General features: G+C 46.1%; 1 protein-coding gene across 2 annotated transcripts in view; it reads left to right on the plus strand.

The window, feature by feature from the left end:
- The window catches only part of LOC126419179 (organic cation transporter protein), a 489,944-nt gene that overhangs the window by 270,536 nt on the left and 199,728 nt on the right, over positions 1 to 19,680 (plus strand). The window contains exon 1 of one of the 2 annotated variants that reach the window (XM_050086309.1): positions 8,391 to 8,480. The exons of the other annotated variant lie outside the window; for it this stretch is intronic. Coding sequence (XP_049942266.1) covers positions 8,442 to 8,480 — 39 coding nt within the window. The 5' untranslated portion in view covers positions 8,391 to 8,441. Of the gene's footprint in view, positions 1 to 8,390; positions 8,481 to 19,680 lie in introns of those variants that run through there. 2 annotated transcript variants of the gene reach the window in all.

Below are 19,680 nucleotides of genomic sequence, written 5' to 3' on the forward strand. Positions count from 1 at the left end.
CATCTTCTTTTATTTAGAAGGTACTCATCTACATATGTACGCCAGAAGTCGCCTTACCATGTGTGGCCGAAGGTACTTTGCCTACCAGTCACTTCCCCCTTTTTCTGTTAAAGACATGAATGATGGATTCGCGGGAAGAACGACTGCCGGTAGGCCGCATGTGCTTCGAATCTCGCCAGTTTTACCTTCATGGTCTTTCCGCTGCTTAATTGCCACCTTTTCCCTTCCTGTTCCTGTGTTTCCCACCTTCATCCGAAATGCCTATCCCTGACTATAGATCCATCATCCATAAGAAGATCCCTTCCTGTACCTCCAAGACAACCAAGTATTCAGTCTTTGTAAAGTTAATTTTCGTTGCTCACTGTTCATATTCTTCTTTAAGCTTTCGTAACATGAAAGACACAGCCTCTTCTTCCTTGGAGAAGAATAGAGACATAAAAAAATTTGTAGAGGAGGATATACGAAACCATATTTGAGGGCATTTCCCTATATGATGCTGAACTGTGGGAAGTCTCCAGGTTCAGTAAGAAGAAATTAAACGCATTGGAAATGCAGTTTTGGAGACAAAGTTGTGAGTTAACAAGAGGAGACAAAATTAGAAACGAAGTGCTGCGTGAACGGATGGGAGTTACAAAAGATATTTTTCACACAACTGAAAATAAACAGCTAACAAGGTATGGACGTACTAGAATAATGCTTGAGGAAAGATAGCCTCTAAAACATACGACACTGGAGACCTCCACGAGACAGAAAAAAAAGAGGGCGACCCCAGCTACATTGGACCGATGGAGTGAGACGTGCGATGCAGGACAGGGCCGTGCGAGAAGACGAATGGCAGGATAGGTAGTGTGTGAGAGACGCCGCAGGGTGTAGAAAATTCGCAGAGAGGAGGTTGTCTTTTCGCGAGATATACGTAGGAGGAAGATACTACACGAGTTATTTGTTGACTGTTCTAGGGAGCTAACCTCTCGGAACTTCTAACAGTAAACCACAGCTTGATGCAGAACGCCTCCCTTGCAACGTCTGCCGCTGTACTTGGCTGAGCATCTTAATGACGCTTTCGCGCTTACTCGCTGCTGTTGTTTGGATATCCTGTTTGGATATCCTGACACTCCGATCTGTTTCTGATCCCAGACTGACGAGCAGTTTTAGTCTCGGTCGAACGAAGATTTTGTAAGCCACGTCTTTTGTGGATGAAGAATATTTCTCGAGGATTTTTTGAATGAATCTATTGGCCATCTCCCTTACCTGCCACTAGATTTATGTGGTCGTTCCACTTGAAATATCTCTGTACTTACACTCCTAGGTATTCCAGGGATGTGACTGTTTGCAGTTATTCTTCTGCAGTCGTGCAACCGTAATGTTTCTGTCTTGGTATTGGCAATGCGTTACATTTGTTTCTTGAGACTCAGCTGCCAAACCTGCACCAAGCGTAGACTCTCTGCAGGACTTTTGCATTTCGCTACAGTTTTCTAGTACTGTGACTTCTCTCTCTACTACAGCACCATCTGCGAAAAGCCCCATGGAACTTTCGACGTTAGGACATTAATACGAGTACAGATGGTTATAATTAAGCTAATGGTATTCAGAGCACTTTAGTGGGGGTCATATACTTCACAGAATGCTCAACCATCATAGGTATGTTCATTAATCGGTGCGCTCGCGGAGTATACCGAAAACAACGAAAGTTCCTCTTTCTGTCACCAGGTGAAAATATGGCGCTGTTAAGCAGTCATAATGTTCGGGTTGGTGGTGGAAAAGGGGAGGAACAATCAAATACATAGTAACGGTGGCTCTGGAATGATTACTAGGATATGGTTACGAGTTACAACATGCCTTCAGTATGTTCCACTGACTCGGCAGCACGTTCCATCAGTAACACAGCGTGGTTTGCTCGCAGCATATCCGGTGTAATCAGTGATACGCCGTCACATGCTATCCTTCAGATCAGGAAGAGTCCAGATACATCTCTGGTAGATACCATCTCCCAGATAGCCCAACAGCCAGAAATAACATGGATTTAGGATGGCCACACATCTCAGCCTAGAGATGATTCGGTCGTTACCGAAAGTTTCTCGAAGCAAATCTTTCACCTGGAAAGCGACATGCGCAAAGCTGGAATCACGTGTTGCACAAGGAGGTCCATCTAACAGGCCCACGAAGTGTCATCTCCTCGACGGGAAAGGGACAGAGAATGAAGCAGCTTGTGAAACCATACCACACAGTCACACAAGATGGTTACACTGGATGCTCCTCCACAACAGGTGGCGGAGTAGAACCCCATATGCGATATTTCTGTGCATTCGTGGAACCTTGCAAACTAAAATGCGTCTCGTCTGTCGTAAGAAAACTACCTGGCCACACGTCATCAAATTCCATGAGTGCAAAAAGAAAAAAGAGGAAGGCCGAAGTCACGCCGTTGTAACATATCCAAAGGTTTCATTCGGTGCACATTCTGAATCTTGTAGCGATACTAGTGTACAATGCGCCGCGAAATATTTTGAACTCTTGACTAGGGAAGAGAGTATTCCCGTGACATAGCTCGGAAGCTGGCTGCAGAATTTGAGGCATGTTCTGCGCGGTCGGTTACAGCTACAGTAACTTCACAAACTACTGCCACGGGAATGGTCCGCCTCCCATTGCCTGCTGCACCAGCTAATTCTCCTGTTTCTTCATATTTCTTGATCGTATTCCTTGGCCCATTTATTAACATGCAGCTTTTTCTGTCGGCGTTATTCTCGCAATGCTGCACTGCTGTTTCTGCCTTCTATATGAAAAAAAATTCCACCAGCAGGCAGGATCTTTCTTCTCATCAGCCCCTGCGTCTCGTACGGGAATCTTCAACCGTCTTAACCCTTTACATTGTCACTTCACAACAGAAATCAACACGCGTCGCCAAGCGACACGCAGCAACTGGCGTTAAAACAGGAAACATTCCACTCTCTGCTTACAGCGCTATATTTTCACCTGGCGCCACAAACTTTGAACTAGCATTTATTTCTGCATACTCCGCGAGCACCGCGATGTTTCAGCGTCCTGCGATGTTGTACAGCCCGCACTGCAGCACTCGAAACCCTGTCAGCTTAGATGCAACGACCACTATGTTATCGGGGAGACTCAAGTTGGTGAATGTGACGTTCTTTGGTGAATGTCAGCACACACCAAATACGTCGACAAAAGACCAAATATTTAGTTATATTGTTATCGATTTGGACCATGGCCGGTGTGTGTTGACAAGCACAGACAGGCTTCGGTAGAGGCCGAAACGAGAAGGCGATGTCGACAGAGAGGCGACAGTCTGCCGCCAAATCCTTTGTTCCGACGCGACTGAGGCCACGTCACATCCACTTGTTCTTCTGTGAGGCCACGCACACATCCACTTGTTCTACTGTGAGGCCACGTCACATCCACTTGTTCTACTGTGAGGCCACGTCACATCCACTTGTTCTACTGTGAGGCCACGTCACATCCACTTGTTCTACTGTGAGGCCACGTCACATCCACTTGTTCTACTGTGAGGCCACGTCACATCCACTTGTTCTTCTGTGAGGCCACATCACATCCACTTGTTCTACTGTGAGGCCACGCACACATCCACTTGTTCTACTGTGAGGCCACGTCACATCCACTTGTTCTACTGTGAGGCCACTTCACATCCACTTGTTCTTCTGTGAGGCCACGCACACATCCACTTGTTCTTCTGTGAGGCCACATCACATCCACTTGTTCTTCTGTGAGGCCACGTCACATCCACTTGTTCTTCTGTGAGGCCACGTCACATCCACTTGTTCTTCTGTGAGGCCACGTCACATCCACTTGTTCTTCTGTGAGGCCACGTCACATCCACTTGTTCTTCTGTGAGGCCACGTCACATCCACTTGTTCTACTGTGAGGCCACTTCACATCCACTTGTTCTACTGTGAGGCCACTTCACATCCACTTGTTCTTCTGTGAGGCCACTTCACATCCACTTGTTCTACTGTGAGGCCACGCACACATCCACTTGTTCTACTGTGAGGCCACGTCACATCCACTTGTTCTACTGTGAGGCCACGTCACATCCACTTGTTCTACTGTGAGGCCACTTCACATCCACTTGTTCTTCTGTGAGGCCACGTCACATCCACTTGTTCTTCTGTGATGCCACATCACATCCACTTGTTCTTCTGTGAGGCCACGTCACATCCACTTGTTCTACTGTGAGGCCACGTCACATCCACTTGTTCTACTGTGAGGCCACGTCACATCCACTTGTTCTTCTGTGAGGCCACGCACACATCCACTTGTTCTACTGTGAGGCCACGCACACATCCACTTGTTCTACTGTGAGGCCACTTCACATCCACTTGTTCTTCTGTGAGGCCACTTCACATCCACTTGTTCTACTGTGAGGCCACGCACACATCCACTTGTTCTTCTGTGAGGCCACTTCACATCCACTTGTTCTACTGTGAGGCCACGCACACATCCACTTGTTCTACTGTGAGGCCACGTCACATCCACTTGTTCTACTGTGAGGCCACGTCACATCCACTTGTTCTACTGTGAGGCCACTTCACATCCACTTGTTCTTCTGTGAGGCCACGTCACATCCACTTGTTCTTCTGTGATGCCACATCACATCCACTTGTTCTTCTGTGAGGCCACGTCACATCCACTTGTTCTACTGTGAGGCCACGTCACATCCACTTGTTCTACTGTGAGGCCACGTCACATCCACTTGTTCTTCTGTGAGGCCACGCACACATCCACTTGTTCTACTGTGAGGCCACGTCACATCTACTTGTTCTACTGTGAGGCCACGTCACATCCACTTGTTCTACTGTGAGGCCACTTCACATCCACTTGTTCTTCTGTGATGCCACGTCACATCCACTTGTTCTTCTGTGAGGCCACATCACATCCACTTGTTCTTCTGTGAGGCCACGTCACATCCACTTGTTCTACTGTGAGGCCACGTCACATCCACTTGTTCTACTGTGAGGCCACGTCACATCCACTTGTTCTACTGTGAGGCCACGTCACATCCACTTGTTCTTCTGTGAGGCCACGCACACATCCACTTGTTCTACTGTGAGGCCACGCACACATCCACTTGTTCTACTGTGAGGCCACTTCACATCCACTTGTTCTTCTGTGAGGCCACTTCACATCCACTTGTTCTACTGTGAGGCCACGCACACATCCACTTGTTCTTCTGTGAGGCCACTTCACATCCACTTGTTCTACTGTGAGGCCACGCACACATCCACTTGTTCTACTGTGAGGCCACGTCACATCCACTTGTTCTACTGTGAGGCCACGTCACATCCACTTGTTCTACTGTGAGGCCACTTCACATCCACTTGTTCTTCTGTGAGGCCACGTCACATCCACTTGTTCTTCTGTGAGGCCACGTCACATCCACTTGTTCTTCTGTGAGGCCACGTCACATCCACTTGTTCTACTGTGAGGCCACGTCACATCCACTTGTTCTACTGTGAGGCCACTTCACATCCACTTGTTCTTCTGTGAGGCCACGTCACATCCACTTGTTCTTCTGTGATGCCACATCACATCCACTTGTTCTTCTGTGAGGCCACGTCACATCCACTTGTTCTACTGTGAGGCCACGTCACATCCACTTGTTCTACTGTGAGGCCACGTCACATCCACTTGTTCTTCTGTGAGGCCACGCACACATCCACTTGTTCTACTGTGAGGCCACGCACACATCCACTTGTTCTACTGTGAGGCCACGCACACATCCACTTGTTCTACTGTGAGGCCACGTCACATCCACTTGTTCTACTGTGAGGCCACGTCACATCCACTTGTTCTACTGTGAGGCCACGTCACATCCACTTGTTCTTCTGTGAGGCCACGCACACATCCACTTGTTCTACTGTGAGGCCACGCACACATCCACTTGTTCTTCTGTGAGGCCACGCACACATCCACTTGTTCTACTGTGAGGCCACGCACACATCCACTTGTTCTACTGTGAGGCCACGCACACATCCACTTGTTCTACTGTGAGGCCACGTCACATCCACTTGTTCTTCTGTGATGCCACGTCACATCCACTTGTTCTTCTGTGAGGCCACGTCACATCCACTTGTTCTACTGTGAGGCCACGCACACATCCACTTGTTCTACTGTGAGGCCACGTCACATCCACTTGTTCTACTGTGAGGCCACGTCACATCCACTTGTTCTACTGTGAGGCCACTTCACATCCACTTGTTCTTCTGTGAGGCCACGTCACATCCACTTGTTCTTCTGTGATGCCACGTCACATCCACTTGTTCTTCTGTGAGGCCACGTCACATCCACTTGTTCTACTGTGAGGCCACGTCACATCCACTTGTTCTACTGTGAGGCCACGTCACATCCACTTGTTCTTCTGTGAGGCCACGCACACATCCACTTGTTCTACTGTGAGGCCACGCACACATCCACTTGTTCTACTGTGAGGCCACGCACACATCCACTTGTTCTACTGTGAGGCCACGTCACATCCACTTGTTCTTCTGTGAGGCCACGTCACATCCACTTGTTCTACTGTGAGGCCACGTCACATCCACTTGTTCTACTGTGAGGCCACTTCACATCCACTTGTTCTTCTGTGAGGCCACGTCACATCCACTTGTTCTTCTGTGATGCCACATCACATCCACTTGTTCTTCTGTGAGGCCACGTCACATCCACTTGTTCTACTGTGAGGCCACGTCACATCCACTTGTTCTACTGTGAGGCCACGTCACATCCACTTGTTCTTCTGTGAGGCCACGCACACATCCACTTGTTCTACTGTGAGGCCACGCACACATCCACTTGTTCTACTGTGAGGCCACGCACACATCCACTTGTTCTACTGTGAGGCCACGTCACATCCACTTGTTCTACTGTGAGGCCACGCACACATCCACTTGTTCTACTGTGAGGCCACGCACACATCCACTTGTTCTACTGTGAGGCCACTTCACATCCACTTGTTGTACTGTGCAGCACTGACGTTTGTCAGTCTTACACAAGGCTTGCTGGTGTGTGCAACGTTTTCTATATTTTTGTATCCGATACCCCAATTCAGTGAATATTGCGATGAACGACTATCTTTTTTTTTATAAAAAACCCCTATGTGCATTAATTGCAAGTAAACGAAATGATTATTACTTTTCTCAAGAAAAGGAATCTAAAATATTTTCTGAAGTGATTTCTGCTTAAGCCAGGTGCAGCACATATTTGGATTACATACGGTTAAAATCTTTTGGCTTCTTAAAATGTTAATGACTAAGAGAAATTAATTGTACCATTAAAACCGGCAGAATTGAATATTAGGTATTATGTTACCAATGATGACTTGTTCGGTATACCATCTGAAATACTCCCAGCCGATGATGGTGTGGGTATGGCGAATACCCGGTGAACATCATCTGCCAGCGTGTGTAGTGCCAACAGTAGAATTCGGAGACGATGGTGTTATGGTGTGGTCGCGTTTTTCGTGGAGGGGCTTGCACCCCTTGTTGTTTTGCGTGGCACTATCACAACACAGGCCTACATTGTTTTAAGCACCTTTCTGCTTCCCACTGTTGAAGAGCGATTCGGGGATGGCGGTTGCATCTTTCAACACGATCGAGCACCTGTTCATAATGCACGGCCTGTCGCGGAGTAGTTAGACGACAATAACACCTCTGTAATGGACTGGCCTGCACAGAGTCATGACCTGAATCCTATAGAACAGTTTTGGAGTGTTTTGGAACGCCGATTTCGTGCCAGGCCTCACCGACCAACATCGATACCTCTGCTCAGTGCAGCACTCCGTGAAGAATGGGCTGGCATTCCCCAGGAAACTCTCCAGCACCTGACAACGTGTGCGTGCTAGAGTGGAAGCTGTCATCTAGACTCAGGGTGGGTTAACCATATTGAATTCTAGCGTTACCTACGGAGGGCGCCACGCACTAGTAAGTCATTTTCAGCCAGGTGTCCGGATACTTTTGATCACGTAGCGTACATTGATAGCCTAACACGTCTTCCGATTGTTTCACTTTTTTTGTCGGGCAGTGTACGTTCGTCTAATTGTCGAGTGACCCTCGTATGTCGTGTTCACAACACTGGAAGGTCTGCCTCCTTGCCGGAGAGGCTGCAGATAGCGCCGGCGTGGCGTGTCTCCCCTCTGGCGGCCTACCCGGATGTGGACCAACGTCAGACGCCCGGCGCAGGTCGGGGGTCGCTCGCCGGCCGCCAGACCCGGAGTGCGACGCGAGTCCGTAGCGCCACGCGCCGCCAGACGGAAGACACTCCCGCGGTCTCAGCCAATGGCGTGGCGCCCCGCTCCATCCCCTCCACCGCCCCCACACCACGCAGGCTCGTGGCTGCGTAGCGGCTGTCAGTCGCGTTCCGAGCGCCGAAGTGTTCGCCACGCGATCAGCTGCAGCGGCCGCCGAGCCTGCGAACAAACGATGTTTTGGCGTACCTGTCTACGATGGATCAAAGACAAGGCGAGTGTATCTCTTTGTCTGTTGTGCGCATACAGCGTGCGGGGCTCGAACATCGATTGTTCAGAGACGCCGTACGTGTGCCAGTATCTGACGATAACGTAGCCATCAAATCGTGGGGAGTACCGAACAGAGATGAAAAGCACCACAGCTACTGGTGAAAGGGGCTGACTGAGATCTATTGGGGGGAAATGATCTACGTATCTCTTACGGCACAATACTGTAATGAGATTGCTTCGATAATGTAAATTTTGTTTACAATTTTATTAGAGGGACTTCTTTCTGCGGCTGCTTTACGAATATTTGTATTTCCTTCCAATATCCGTCAGTGTCGCTATAATAACCATTTATTTGTGGAGAGTAGTTAGGACCATAACGTCAGTTTTCAAGCGATGGACTTGAGTGTGTCGTACAGTTCCCACCAGTTCAAATGTGAGTATCCAAATATTCATTATTCCTCACCATAAATATTTGTTTCTAAGCAAAATTCCTTTTTTAATCTGTAATATCGATGTTTATTATCTGTCACAGAAGGTTTTCGCCTTTTATGTGGCGAAATCCACCTGTAATAATGAATATCGGTATTCAGGCATGTAAAGCGTGTTAGTTTATGGAAAATTTAATTTTCGTGTCTGACAAAAATCGCAGTTGTCAGAGCACGTTAAATTCACAACTGCAAAGCGAGAAGTGTATATATATCCTTGTAACATTCAGTTGAGCGCTTCTTGAATAATATAGTGGTAGAAGATTACAAATTTTGTTTCTTGTTTTGACAAGTATTTTCCGCTAAAGAAATCACAGACAATGGAAGTATCATCATTAAAGAAAAGTTGAAAGAAAAGTTTCGGCTGAAATTTGTCTTAAACGATGTTTTGTTCCTTGGTGTTTACTTTAGTTCGAGAGATCTTCCTTTCATGAAGACTGTTACTGGACACCCATTCGGGATGTCGTCAATTCAAATCCCTCAAGGCGACTGTCGAGATGGGTCCTTTGAAGCGGACGTGGCCGCTTTTCGTCATCTTTCTCCAATCCGAGATGAGCTCATTGTCTGTTCATCTCGTCCTCGACGGACGTTAGATCCTAATCTTCCCTCCCTTTTCATGTCTGTTAACAAGCCATATCATCATCTTCCTGCGCTTCTTTTAACGTCTATTTTTCCTTCAACAGTTTCTGTTTATGATGTGTCAATCGCAGTTCGCTTTCCTCTGTCTTGCATACTTAGTGTTGGTTTCTTTACTCTAAAACTTCGTTTTTCGTATGTTTGTGTGGCTTTCTCCTTTCTTCTCGTTGTGGAGAAGAGATTTCAAAGCTTTCCAAGTATTTCTCTTCCTTCCTCATTATTATCCAAGTTTTTTAGAGACGTAGATTACCACACTCCAAATAAAGGATTTTTCAGATCTTTTTCTCGATCAATTCCTTGATATCAGCTATCCTCGTATTTTTATGAATGCTTCCTCCTCACCCCTTTTTTTTTGAGGGAGCTTCCATATGCATCAAGCATGGTTAGTAAGTATGTGAAGGAGTTGACTTGTTCAACTTTTTTTAATCCTGCAGTGTTCTGTATACTGTGCTGGGTATCGTTGCTGTTTACATTACTGCAATATGACTACCTGGATAAAACTGTTTCGAATCTAGACATGTCTCTCTGAATCTTTCCATTCTCTGAAATTTCCCTTATGGCAAACTTCAGATTGCGAGCCCCAACAACACACATCTACATCAGTGCTCCACAAGCCACCATGCGGTCTCTGGCGGAGGGTAGTTCTGGTACCAGCATCTGATCCGCCCTTCACTGTTCTATTCGCGAATAGCGTCTGGGAAGAGTTGTTCTCGGTAAACCTCCGTGTCAGTTCTGATTTCTCGGATTTTCTTGTTGTGGTCATTTCGAGAGAAGCATCTGGTAGGAAGTAATATGTTGTCAGACTCCTCTCGGAATTTCGACGGTAAACCTCTCCACGTTGCACATCGCCTCTCTTGCAACGTTTGACACTGCAGTTTGTTGAGCAACTACGTAATACTCTAGCGCCAACTGAACCATCCCGTGACGAAACGCGCGGCTATTCCGTGGATTTGTCTATATCTTGTATTAAGGCAACATGGTAAGTCTCCCAGACTGATGAGTAGTACGGAGTAATCGATCGAGTTACAATCCCGTAAGATTCTTTTTGTCATTCTCAGCCTGGCAACTGCTTTTCGCATTATTTTGTTTTATGTGGCCGTTCTACTTAAGGTCGCTGCGGACAGTTACTCCTAGGTATTTTACGGTAGGTACTGTTTCCAGGAATTTGTCACCAATACTGTTGTAGTGGATTTCTTTTCCTATGTATGCGCAAAATTATAAATTTCTTTTCGTTCAGGGTCAACTGCCAGAGCCTGTAACATTAATCACTTCTCTGTAGGTCATTCTGAAAACGTATTCTGTCTTCCGGCGTTGCTACTGTCTTACGAACAAGCGCGTCATCTGCGAACACAGACACATTCTACTGGATCATTCATATATGTTGTAAATAGTAACGGTCCTATCAGACTTCCTTGGTCTGCTCCCGAGATTACCTTTGGATTTGTCAACGTTGTTTCGTTAGGGGCGACGTGTTCAGTTCTCTCTCCAAAGGAGTGCTGAGTGCGGTCACGAATCGTGTCCGCTACACAGTAACCGCCTACGTTTTTTCACTGAACGACTGAGCGTAATTGTACCAAATGCCTTCCTGATATGAAGCGACTCACCATCAACTTGGAACTGTCAGCCATTTCCTGACTGAATGTTCTTTTTTGTAACAGATTACGTTCACGTCTGTGTTGGCGTCTGAGTTATCGGCCGTTTTAGTGGCCAACGCGCGGGCTGTCGATCGCGTTTTACTTTTTAATCCGTCGTAGCAATATGGCGGAGGATATTTAATTTTCAGTTCTGGACGTCCGTTTCTCTGTGACGTATTTTATAGACCTTTTCTCCACGTCCCTGTCTTTAGATGTCTTATGTTCCGTCGATTGGGATTGACATGTAGTCCTTTTTATCTCCTCTCTTTGTCTTCGTGTTAGCAGTTTTGATGTGAGCGCGTACGACCCTAGTTGTTTTTGCGCCCTAAAACAAAAACCATCAACTTGGGCGCCGCTGTCTACGCCCGTCTAATTACCGTGAACGAACAGAGAGAATAGAGTTTCGCAAGATCCGGTTTTGGAATACATGTTGACTTCTCTAGAGCAGATTTATCTTTCCTCCAAAACCGTCATAGCCCGTGAGCGCAAACCGTATTCCAAAATTCTCAAAGAGACTTACGTCAGCGATACGCACCTGTATGTATGTGTATCTGTCCTACGGCCATTCTTGAAAACAGGAAGCGTTTTTTTCCAGTCCCTTGTTTCTTTTCGTAGCTAAAACCAGTTCCGTGCCACGATGATCTGAGAGAGCTGCTCCATTCAGTAAAACAGCCACCGGTCGCTTGGCCGGTGTCCATGTGAGAAACTGCCAGTGCGGCGCCGACCTATCCCAAGGCTCTGCGCTAGCTACCGACAAACGGTCTGAATTGTCGGACTTCTTACGCTCTTCTTACAGACGTCAAACAAATCATCATACATTCAGTTCCTCTCATTTTAGTCAGTGTCGGAAATTGCAAATAAAATTTTACTCTGCAAAATTTATTTAATCCGGGAGGGATGCAAATAATGGACCAGTTCATTGTTGATCCCAGATACACTGGAGAAGCAACTCATTTGCGAAAACAGTTCTTTGTTCGTTTCGCTGCTGGGAAAAATATTACTTGATTAAAAATGTACAGTTCCGATTGTGTGTGTGTGTGTGTGTTTGTGTGTGTTTGTGTGTGTTTGTGTGTGTTTGTGTGTGTTTGTTTGTGTGTGTGTGTGTGTGTGTGTGTGTGTGTGTGTGTGTGTGTGTTTTCTGAGGCGTAAGGTTGATCACTTGTTCGCCTTGTTTCTCGGAGTGGTTACCTACAGAACTGGAAAAAAAAAGGTCAGACGCGTGCAAATCTGCCACCAGACGGTCAGGGTAAATGAGACAGCAAAGCTGGCATTGCGTTCTACATTGTCGGCCGACGACAAGTAACAATTACGACAGCCAAATACTGGGGATATCTTCCACCGGAACTAGAGCGTGCCCAGCAAGAGACACAGCATGGTAGGTAGCACCTTCTTCTCCCTCCAACTAAAAAAAAAAGTAAATAAAAAACTTCGCTAATCGAACTTAAATCCTACCCATGATACAGAGAGGCTTATCAATTCAGTGTTCGTTTGCAGAAAACAGGACATGTAATGGAGATTGAGTAGTTTATCCATAGCAATTCACAGCTGTTCCATTTGCAACGGAAAATTCAACTTCCGTCTGTAACCTGAGACAAGTTATATAAAGGGCCATGTAATCTATGGAATATTTTTCTTTTACATAGTTACCCTCCTCTCTGTTAGTTAAAACTACTGTATTTATAGCAAAGTTGAAACTGTCAATATTCAGGTTTTATACGAAAAGTTTTGATTTTTAACGTGAAACAGAGGGATGGTGTAATAAAAATACAAAAACATCAGATTTATCATAAATCACAGGAAAATTCAATTTTCTCAAAAAAAGGAAAAATTAAAAACTGCAAAACAAAAACGCATAGAACATCGTTTCAGTACCTCGTGGAGCTTATATAAAATCTGTTGTTCACAAAAAACTTCAGCATTTATCAACAATAACAGGAAGTTTTTGCCTTTATCGTGAAGAACATTCTACTGAGTACAAAAACGACAAGGACAACAACAAGAATAAGAATAGATGGATTTTTTGTTTGTGCTTGTAAACTGTACTTGAATGAAAAGTAATTGCCTTGGTTACATAGCAGCATAGAAGTTGCGCCATCAACTAATTTTTATTACTTATAAAATGCAGTTTATATTTTACAAGTATATAGACTACACAATGGACTAAGACTGAACGATGTGCGGTTCTGTGAAGAAACAAACAAAAATAGACAGGAGTCGTCCGCTCCTAATTCCTCTCTCACATATTCATTTATATTTCTTTCCCTACCAATAATACAGGTAATCCTCCCATTTACTATGTCATTTGTATATCGCATCAAAACTACAAAACCGAAGTTTTGGTAGAGCGCAAGTCTACTACTACTACTACTACTTCCCTTGCATCCCCTTAACTGTACAGTTTCTTCAGATGTTACAGATAAACTTTCGCTTCCCTTGTTTTATCCCTGCTGACTTCAGAGTTTCAAAGAGTATATTGCAGTCAACATTGTGAAAAGCTTACAAGATAGAATGATACTAATTCCACCAACGTATATTTCGCGTAGGGACCGCGAAGACAGAGAAATTAGGACTCGCAAGGAAGCATATAGACAGTCGTTTTTCCCTCTGTCTATTTGCAAGTGGAACAGGAAAAGAAATGTCTAGCATTGGTACAAGGTAACCTCCGCCATGCACCATATGGGGGTTCCGGAGGACGTATGTAGATGTAGAAGTAAATAATAAATTTTCAGTACTTCTGTAGTAGTTAGCACAGGTTGCAACAGTCACTAGTCAATAAACATGACGAGATGGTAAATAAATCTGTTTCACTACAGAGAAACGCTACAGGACATTGGACACAAGCAGAAAGAGTGCGACAGACAGAGTTCCTCTGTTGCTAGGGCAACGGCGGCGTTCGCCCGACTTTGTGCTGCATCACTGCTCGCTCGCGTCTTGGACTTTGTTCTTTGATCAGCCCCGTTTTAAGGAACGGCCAAAGTCCTCAAAGCGCACGCAGAAACGGCTGGCAGAGTGTTGTTCGGGGCCGTCAGCCTGGAGGCACCTGCCGCGGGCGCGTTTTCTGTTTTTTGTGTCGTTTGCCGCCGCCTAGTCGGCAGCTGCGATTACCTCGCCGTAAGGTGACGAGCACTTGGCAGGAGGCACATGTACGGCCGCTTCGGGTGAGGAGAAGAAGATACGTCGCCGAGGCAATGCGACAGGAGCGGGCGAGAGCGCCTAATCTGCGGCTTCACTCAGATACTGGCAGGCCGCACCACGCAGCAATCGCCAGTATAATCTCTGCTAATGCTGGTTTATTGCTTCTATAGCTACCATTATGTCGAAGTTGCTGCTTCAGATTGGTAGTACAATACTGTTGAGTGTTCCATATCTCAGTCGCTGGGAAAAAAAAGAAAAAAAAGTCACAGAATCAGTTCGTGTGTCTGTCTCTTCAAAACCCATATTCTCAGGAACGGATAGACGTATAAAGTTGAAATTTGTCACATTCTCCGGTCTATGGTCTCATCGCAGGAAACTAAACGGTAACTCGTAATTTAATGCAATCAAAAGCTACGGCCATTCATGTCACATATTTTCATACTCGCGAACGCACTAGTTAGAAACTGTGCAGTTCTTCTCGTTGACCTAGAATCGTGAAATTTTCCACGAAGTAAGGTTTCATACTACTATCAAACGAAAAAATCTGAAAATTCTCCGTGTTTAATTATATCACACGAAACAAAATTTCTCCTGTAAGATGCAATCTTCAAAAAGTGAGGACTTTGTATCCCTCCTCCGTTTCCTCCTCCTCTTTCCCCATCTCTCCCTCCTCGATGTCTCTCCCACCTTAGGAATCATAGGTAATACACGTCAGCGTTCATTCAGATATCTCATGTTATCCGTTAACGTAGAAACATCAGTCACTTTCTCGTGTCGTTGTCTTTGTGTTCCAGCCGGCCGTTGTTGTCGAGCGGTTCTAGGCGCTTCATTCCGGAACCGCGCTGCTGCTACGGTCGGAGGTTCGAATCCTGCCTTGGCCATGGATATGTATGCTGTCCGTTAGGTTTAAGCAGTTCTAAGTGTAGGGGACTGGTGACCTCAGATGTTAAGTCCCATAGTGCTGAGAGCCATTTGAACTTTTTTTTTTTTGTTTGTGTTTCAAATCGCACAGTAATAAAACGAGATATGTTCCTGCAGTAACATACTTCTCGAGTGTAAACCAATCCCTCGGCGGACTTCTCGCTACAAATAAGTGTACTGTAGTAGGCGTGTCAGGAACAGCAGTGATTCACCCTTATGCACTGAAGAGCCAAAGAAACTGGTACACCTGTCTGATATCTTGTAGGGCTCCCAACAGCACGCAAGAGGACTACAAATAATGTGTAAAGTAGTGCTGGAGGGAACTGACACCATGAATCCTGCAGGGCTGTCCATAAATCCGTAAAAGTACGACGGGGTGGAGATCTCTTCTGAACAATATGTCGCAAGGCATCCCAGATATGATCAATAATGTTCATGTTGGGTGAGTTTGGTGGCCAGCAGGAGTCTTTAAACTCAGAAGAGTGTTTCTGGAGCAACTCCGTAGCAATTCTGGAAGTGTGCGGTGTTGCGTTGTACTACTGGAATTGCCCAAGTCCGTCGTGATGCACAATGGACATGAGTGGATGCAGGTGGTGATACAGTATACTTACGTACGTGTCAATTGTCAGAGTCGTACGTAGACGTATCAGGGCTCCCATATCACTCCAACTGCACACGCCCCACACCATTACAGAGCCTCCACCAGCTTGAACATTACCCTGCTGACGTGCAGGGTCCGTGGATTCATCAGGTTGTCTCCGTACCCGCACACGTCCATCTGCTCGACACAATTTGAAACGAGACTCGTCCTAGCAGGCAACATGTTTACAGTCACCAACAGTTCAGTGTCGGTGCTGACGGGCCCAGGCGAGGCGCAAAGCTGTGTGTCGTGCAGTCATCAAGGATACAAGAGTCAGCCTTCGGCTCCGAAAGCCCATATCGATGATGTTTCGTTGAATGGTTCGCACGCTGACACTTGTGGGTGACCCAGCATTGAAACCTACAGGAATTTGCGGAAGGGTTTCACTTCTGTCACGTTGAGCGATTCTCTTTAGTTCTTGTAGGGTATTTTTCCGGCAGCAGTGACATCGGAGATTTGATGTTTCATTGATTTCCTGATATTCACGGTACACTCATGAAATGGTCATATGGGAAAATCTCCACTTCATCGCTGCCACGGAGATAGTGTGCCCCATCGCTCGTGCGCCGACTACACCACCACTTTCAAACTCACTTAAATGTTGATCACCTGCCGTTGTAGCAACAGTAACCGATCTAACAACTGCGCCAGGCACTTTTCTTATGTAGGTCGCAGCGCCATATTCTGCCTGTTTACACATCCCTGTATTTCATTCCCCATGACTATACCAGTTTCTTTGGCGCTTCAGTACATTTATCCAGCGTCAGAATCGGCTCATTTAGAAAGAATACCACCCCGACTTGGCATTTCCTACTCGACGAATATTGGCAGGCATGAAACTCTTGTTAACTGGAGAAAAAACTGAATCACTAGGGGTCGACCCACGAATGTTTGACTTGTCTGACCTGCAACGACCCTGTGAACAGTCGAGACTCACCAGTGTAGTGTGTCTCGCTACACCATATTCACTGAGGGATACTACTTACCCTGATGCAAGGATGCTGGTTGATTAAGTAATTCTCATTGTATTTAGTGCTGCAAATTATGGTACAAATTGTGCAACTGAATAACGCAGGATGGGTAGGAGAGGGGAATGGATTATTAGGCACGGTGTCCTTTAATTATTCTGCCTATGGACGATAAATAGTTTGCACAAGAAGAGAATAGAAGCTTTCGAAATGTGGTGCTACAGAAGAATGCTGAAGATTAGATGGGTAGATCACATAACTAATGAGGAAGTATTGAATAGGATTGGGGAGAAGAGAAGTTTGTGGCACAACTTGACCAGAAGAAGGGATCGGTTGGTAGGACATGTTCTGAGGCATCAAGGGATCACCAATTTAGTATTGGAGGGCAGCGTGGAGGGTAAAAATCGTAGAGGGAGACCAAGAGATGAATACACTAAGCAGATTCAGAAGGATGTAGGTTGCAGTAGGTACTGGGAGATGAAAAAGCTTGCACAGGATAGAGTAGCATGGAGAGCTGCATCAAACCAGTCTCAGGACGGAAGACAACAACAACATGCATAAGTAATCGCAAAGAAAAATCTGTTTGACCATTCGGTAACAGTTTCGGGTGCCAAAGGCGTTACGTAGTTGAACACACCAGTTCCCGTCAGATCAGTGAAGTCAAGCAACATCGAGCGTGGCCAGTACTTGGATGGGTAACCGCCTGGGTACGCCACGTGCTAGTAACACGGTCTTCTTTGTCTTTACGGAAGTGGAAAGGAGCGATCGTGGGGTAAAGTTTCTGATCGCCCAAACTTTGCGTCAACGTGCTGGATTAAATTCCAAACTTCTCCGAAGTTGCCTCGTGAAGCGAGGGCGTGAGGCACTATTGATGGAGATCCGTTTGGTGCTGTTAGAGAGGGGTGGGCTGTGTGCTGGCGCCGGGCATCAGCCTCCCCCTTCTGTCGTCATCCAGCACGGCACGTACCTGACGGCACGCAACAACACGCCAGCTGCAGTCACCTACACTTCGCAGATACGCGTACACACAGCTCTCACACTTGGCGAAAGAAAGGAGCCAGTGTGCGCGAAGTGTACGAGAAACCTTTCCATTTCGGCGGCTGAACCTCCCCTCTGGCGTTACTCAGGCAATCGTGCCGCAGTAGTTTCACTTGTTTACGGTTTTGGGCGGCCCTCTTTTTATATTTGTATTTACTATCCCATTCTGTGCTGTCGAGTTCTATACAAAAAGTTCAGCAAATACAGCGCCAGTTACTGGAAAAAACCTTTTCTCCTTGTTGTGTAGCACACAATACCCCTTTCGTAATACTGCGTGGTGAGCAATTATACATTTAACCAGTAACCCCTGTCAGGTACTATGTAATCAATGCCTGATTTAGTCTCTTAATTGCGTTGTACTTTTCTGTAACATCTTCATGTATTTCCTGTTACCTGTTTATATCTTTGATGGCTGCAGAATTTTTGTTTCACAGTACATCAGATGACGGGAATATGTTCAAATATAATACCACTAGCAAATGGGCTTGCACCTTGAAAAGTAGATCGTATGAAATTAAAAGTTTTGAAAAATGTGAGAAAATGGGTAATTCTTTGTGGAGTAACTTCATTGTTTCACCAAGAATCCGTTATGAAGTAAATTAAAATGATTTAAACGTCCTTTGTTGGAGCTCGCTCTTAAGTGCCACCTAGTGAATCGTGGCAGTTTATCTCCTATCTTGGCAATCAGATAACAGGAGTGCGTGATCTGCGGTAACAGGAGTGGCAAATGTTGACTGGCGGTTTATCTTTATCTTAAACAACTCTCATTGTCTTCCATTATCCCGCGGAATGGAGCTTCCATTCACCAGTGTTCATGCCGTAACGGAGTGTCGGGAGGAAAGTAGGTTTTTCAGTGTTTTTGACGTTGGGTTGGTCTCTCCATCACGCAACGGTTTTCCATTGACTGGCGGCGATCAACGGTGTGTGTGTTACACCAGTTTCTGCAACATTTGCCTTCCAGTGGACTTAAGTGGTTTGGCGACTGAACGTCAGCCTGAAACACCTGACTGATACAGTTACGCCTTCATTGTTTGTACCTCGTGACGTCTGTCAAAGTCAGCTCCTGTCTCGAATCTCGCACATTCGAGCTGCTTTGTACATACGTGGCACTATGGTCCCAATTATAATCATTCCCATGTTTACCACACCATCACGAATACGCCCGGATAGCTGTGCTTGTTAATTACCTGCATCCGGGACGTTTCGAATCCGCGGGGATGGTTAACGTCAATGATCGGAGTGCATGCTAGCCTGTGTGTGGTTTTTAGGCGGTTTTCCGCACCCAGCTAGGTGAAAAGCGGACTGGTACCCAAGTCCAACCTCACTTACACGTTTCGCAAACATTTACAAAGCTTTCGCTCGCTTTCACATGAATAACACTGCTCACAGGCAGCTAGGGTACACACTTTCCCGTCCCATGGAGGCGGAGGGGTGGATGGCTAATCGGGTTGCGACAGGAACACAATCAGACCAGCTGTGAGACTAAACCATCCTAAATCCGTTGCTAACCATGCCGACCGTGAGCCGATACGGAACAAAGGCACAACGAAAAGGCGGTGTTGCCTGAATCCTTACAGATTATTTGAAGTGCGCCTACTAGTTGCCATAGCACATCATTTAGGACTACACAAAGCACTAGCATGGAATGGCCCAGCCCGATTGCGGCAAGTGTACAGAGGTCTCCCAAATTTCCAAAGTCACCTGAAAAATTGTAACGCGTTTGTCTGATGATAAAGCGCTCGTTTTC

Source organism: Schistocerca serialis, chromosome 9 (assembly GCF_023864345.2).
Source record: "Schistocerca serialis cubense isolate TAMUIC-IGC-003099 chromosome 9, iqSchSeri2.2, whole genome shotgun sequence".
Lineage (NCBI taxonomy): Eukaryota > Metazoa > Arthropoda > Insecta > Orthoptera > Acrididae > Schistocerca > Schistocerca serialis.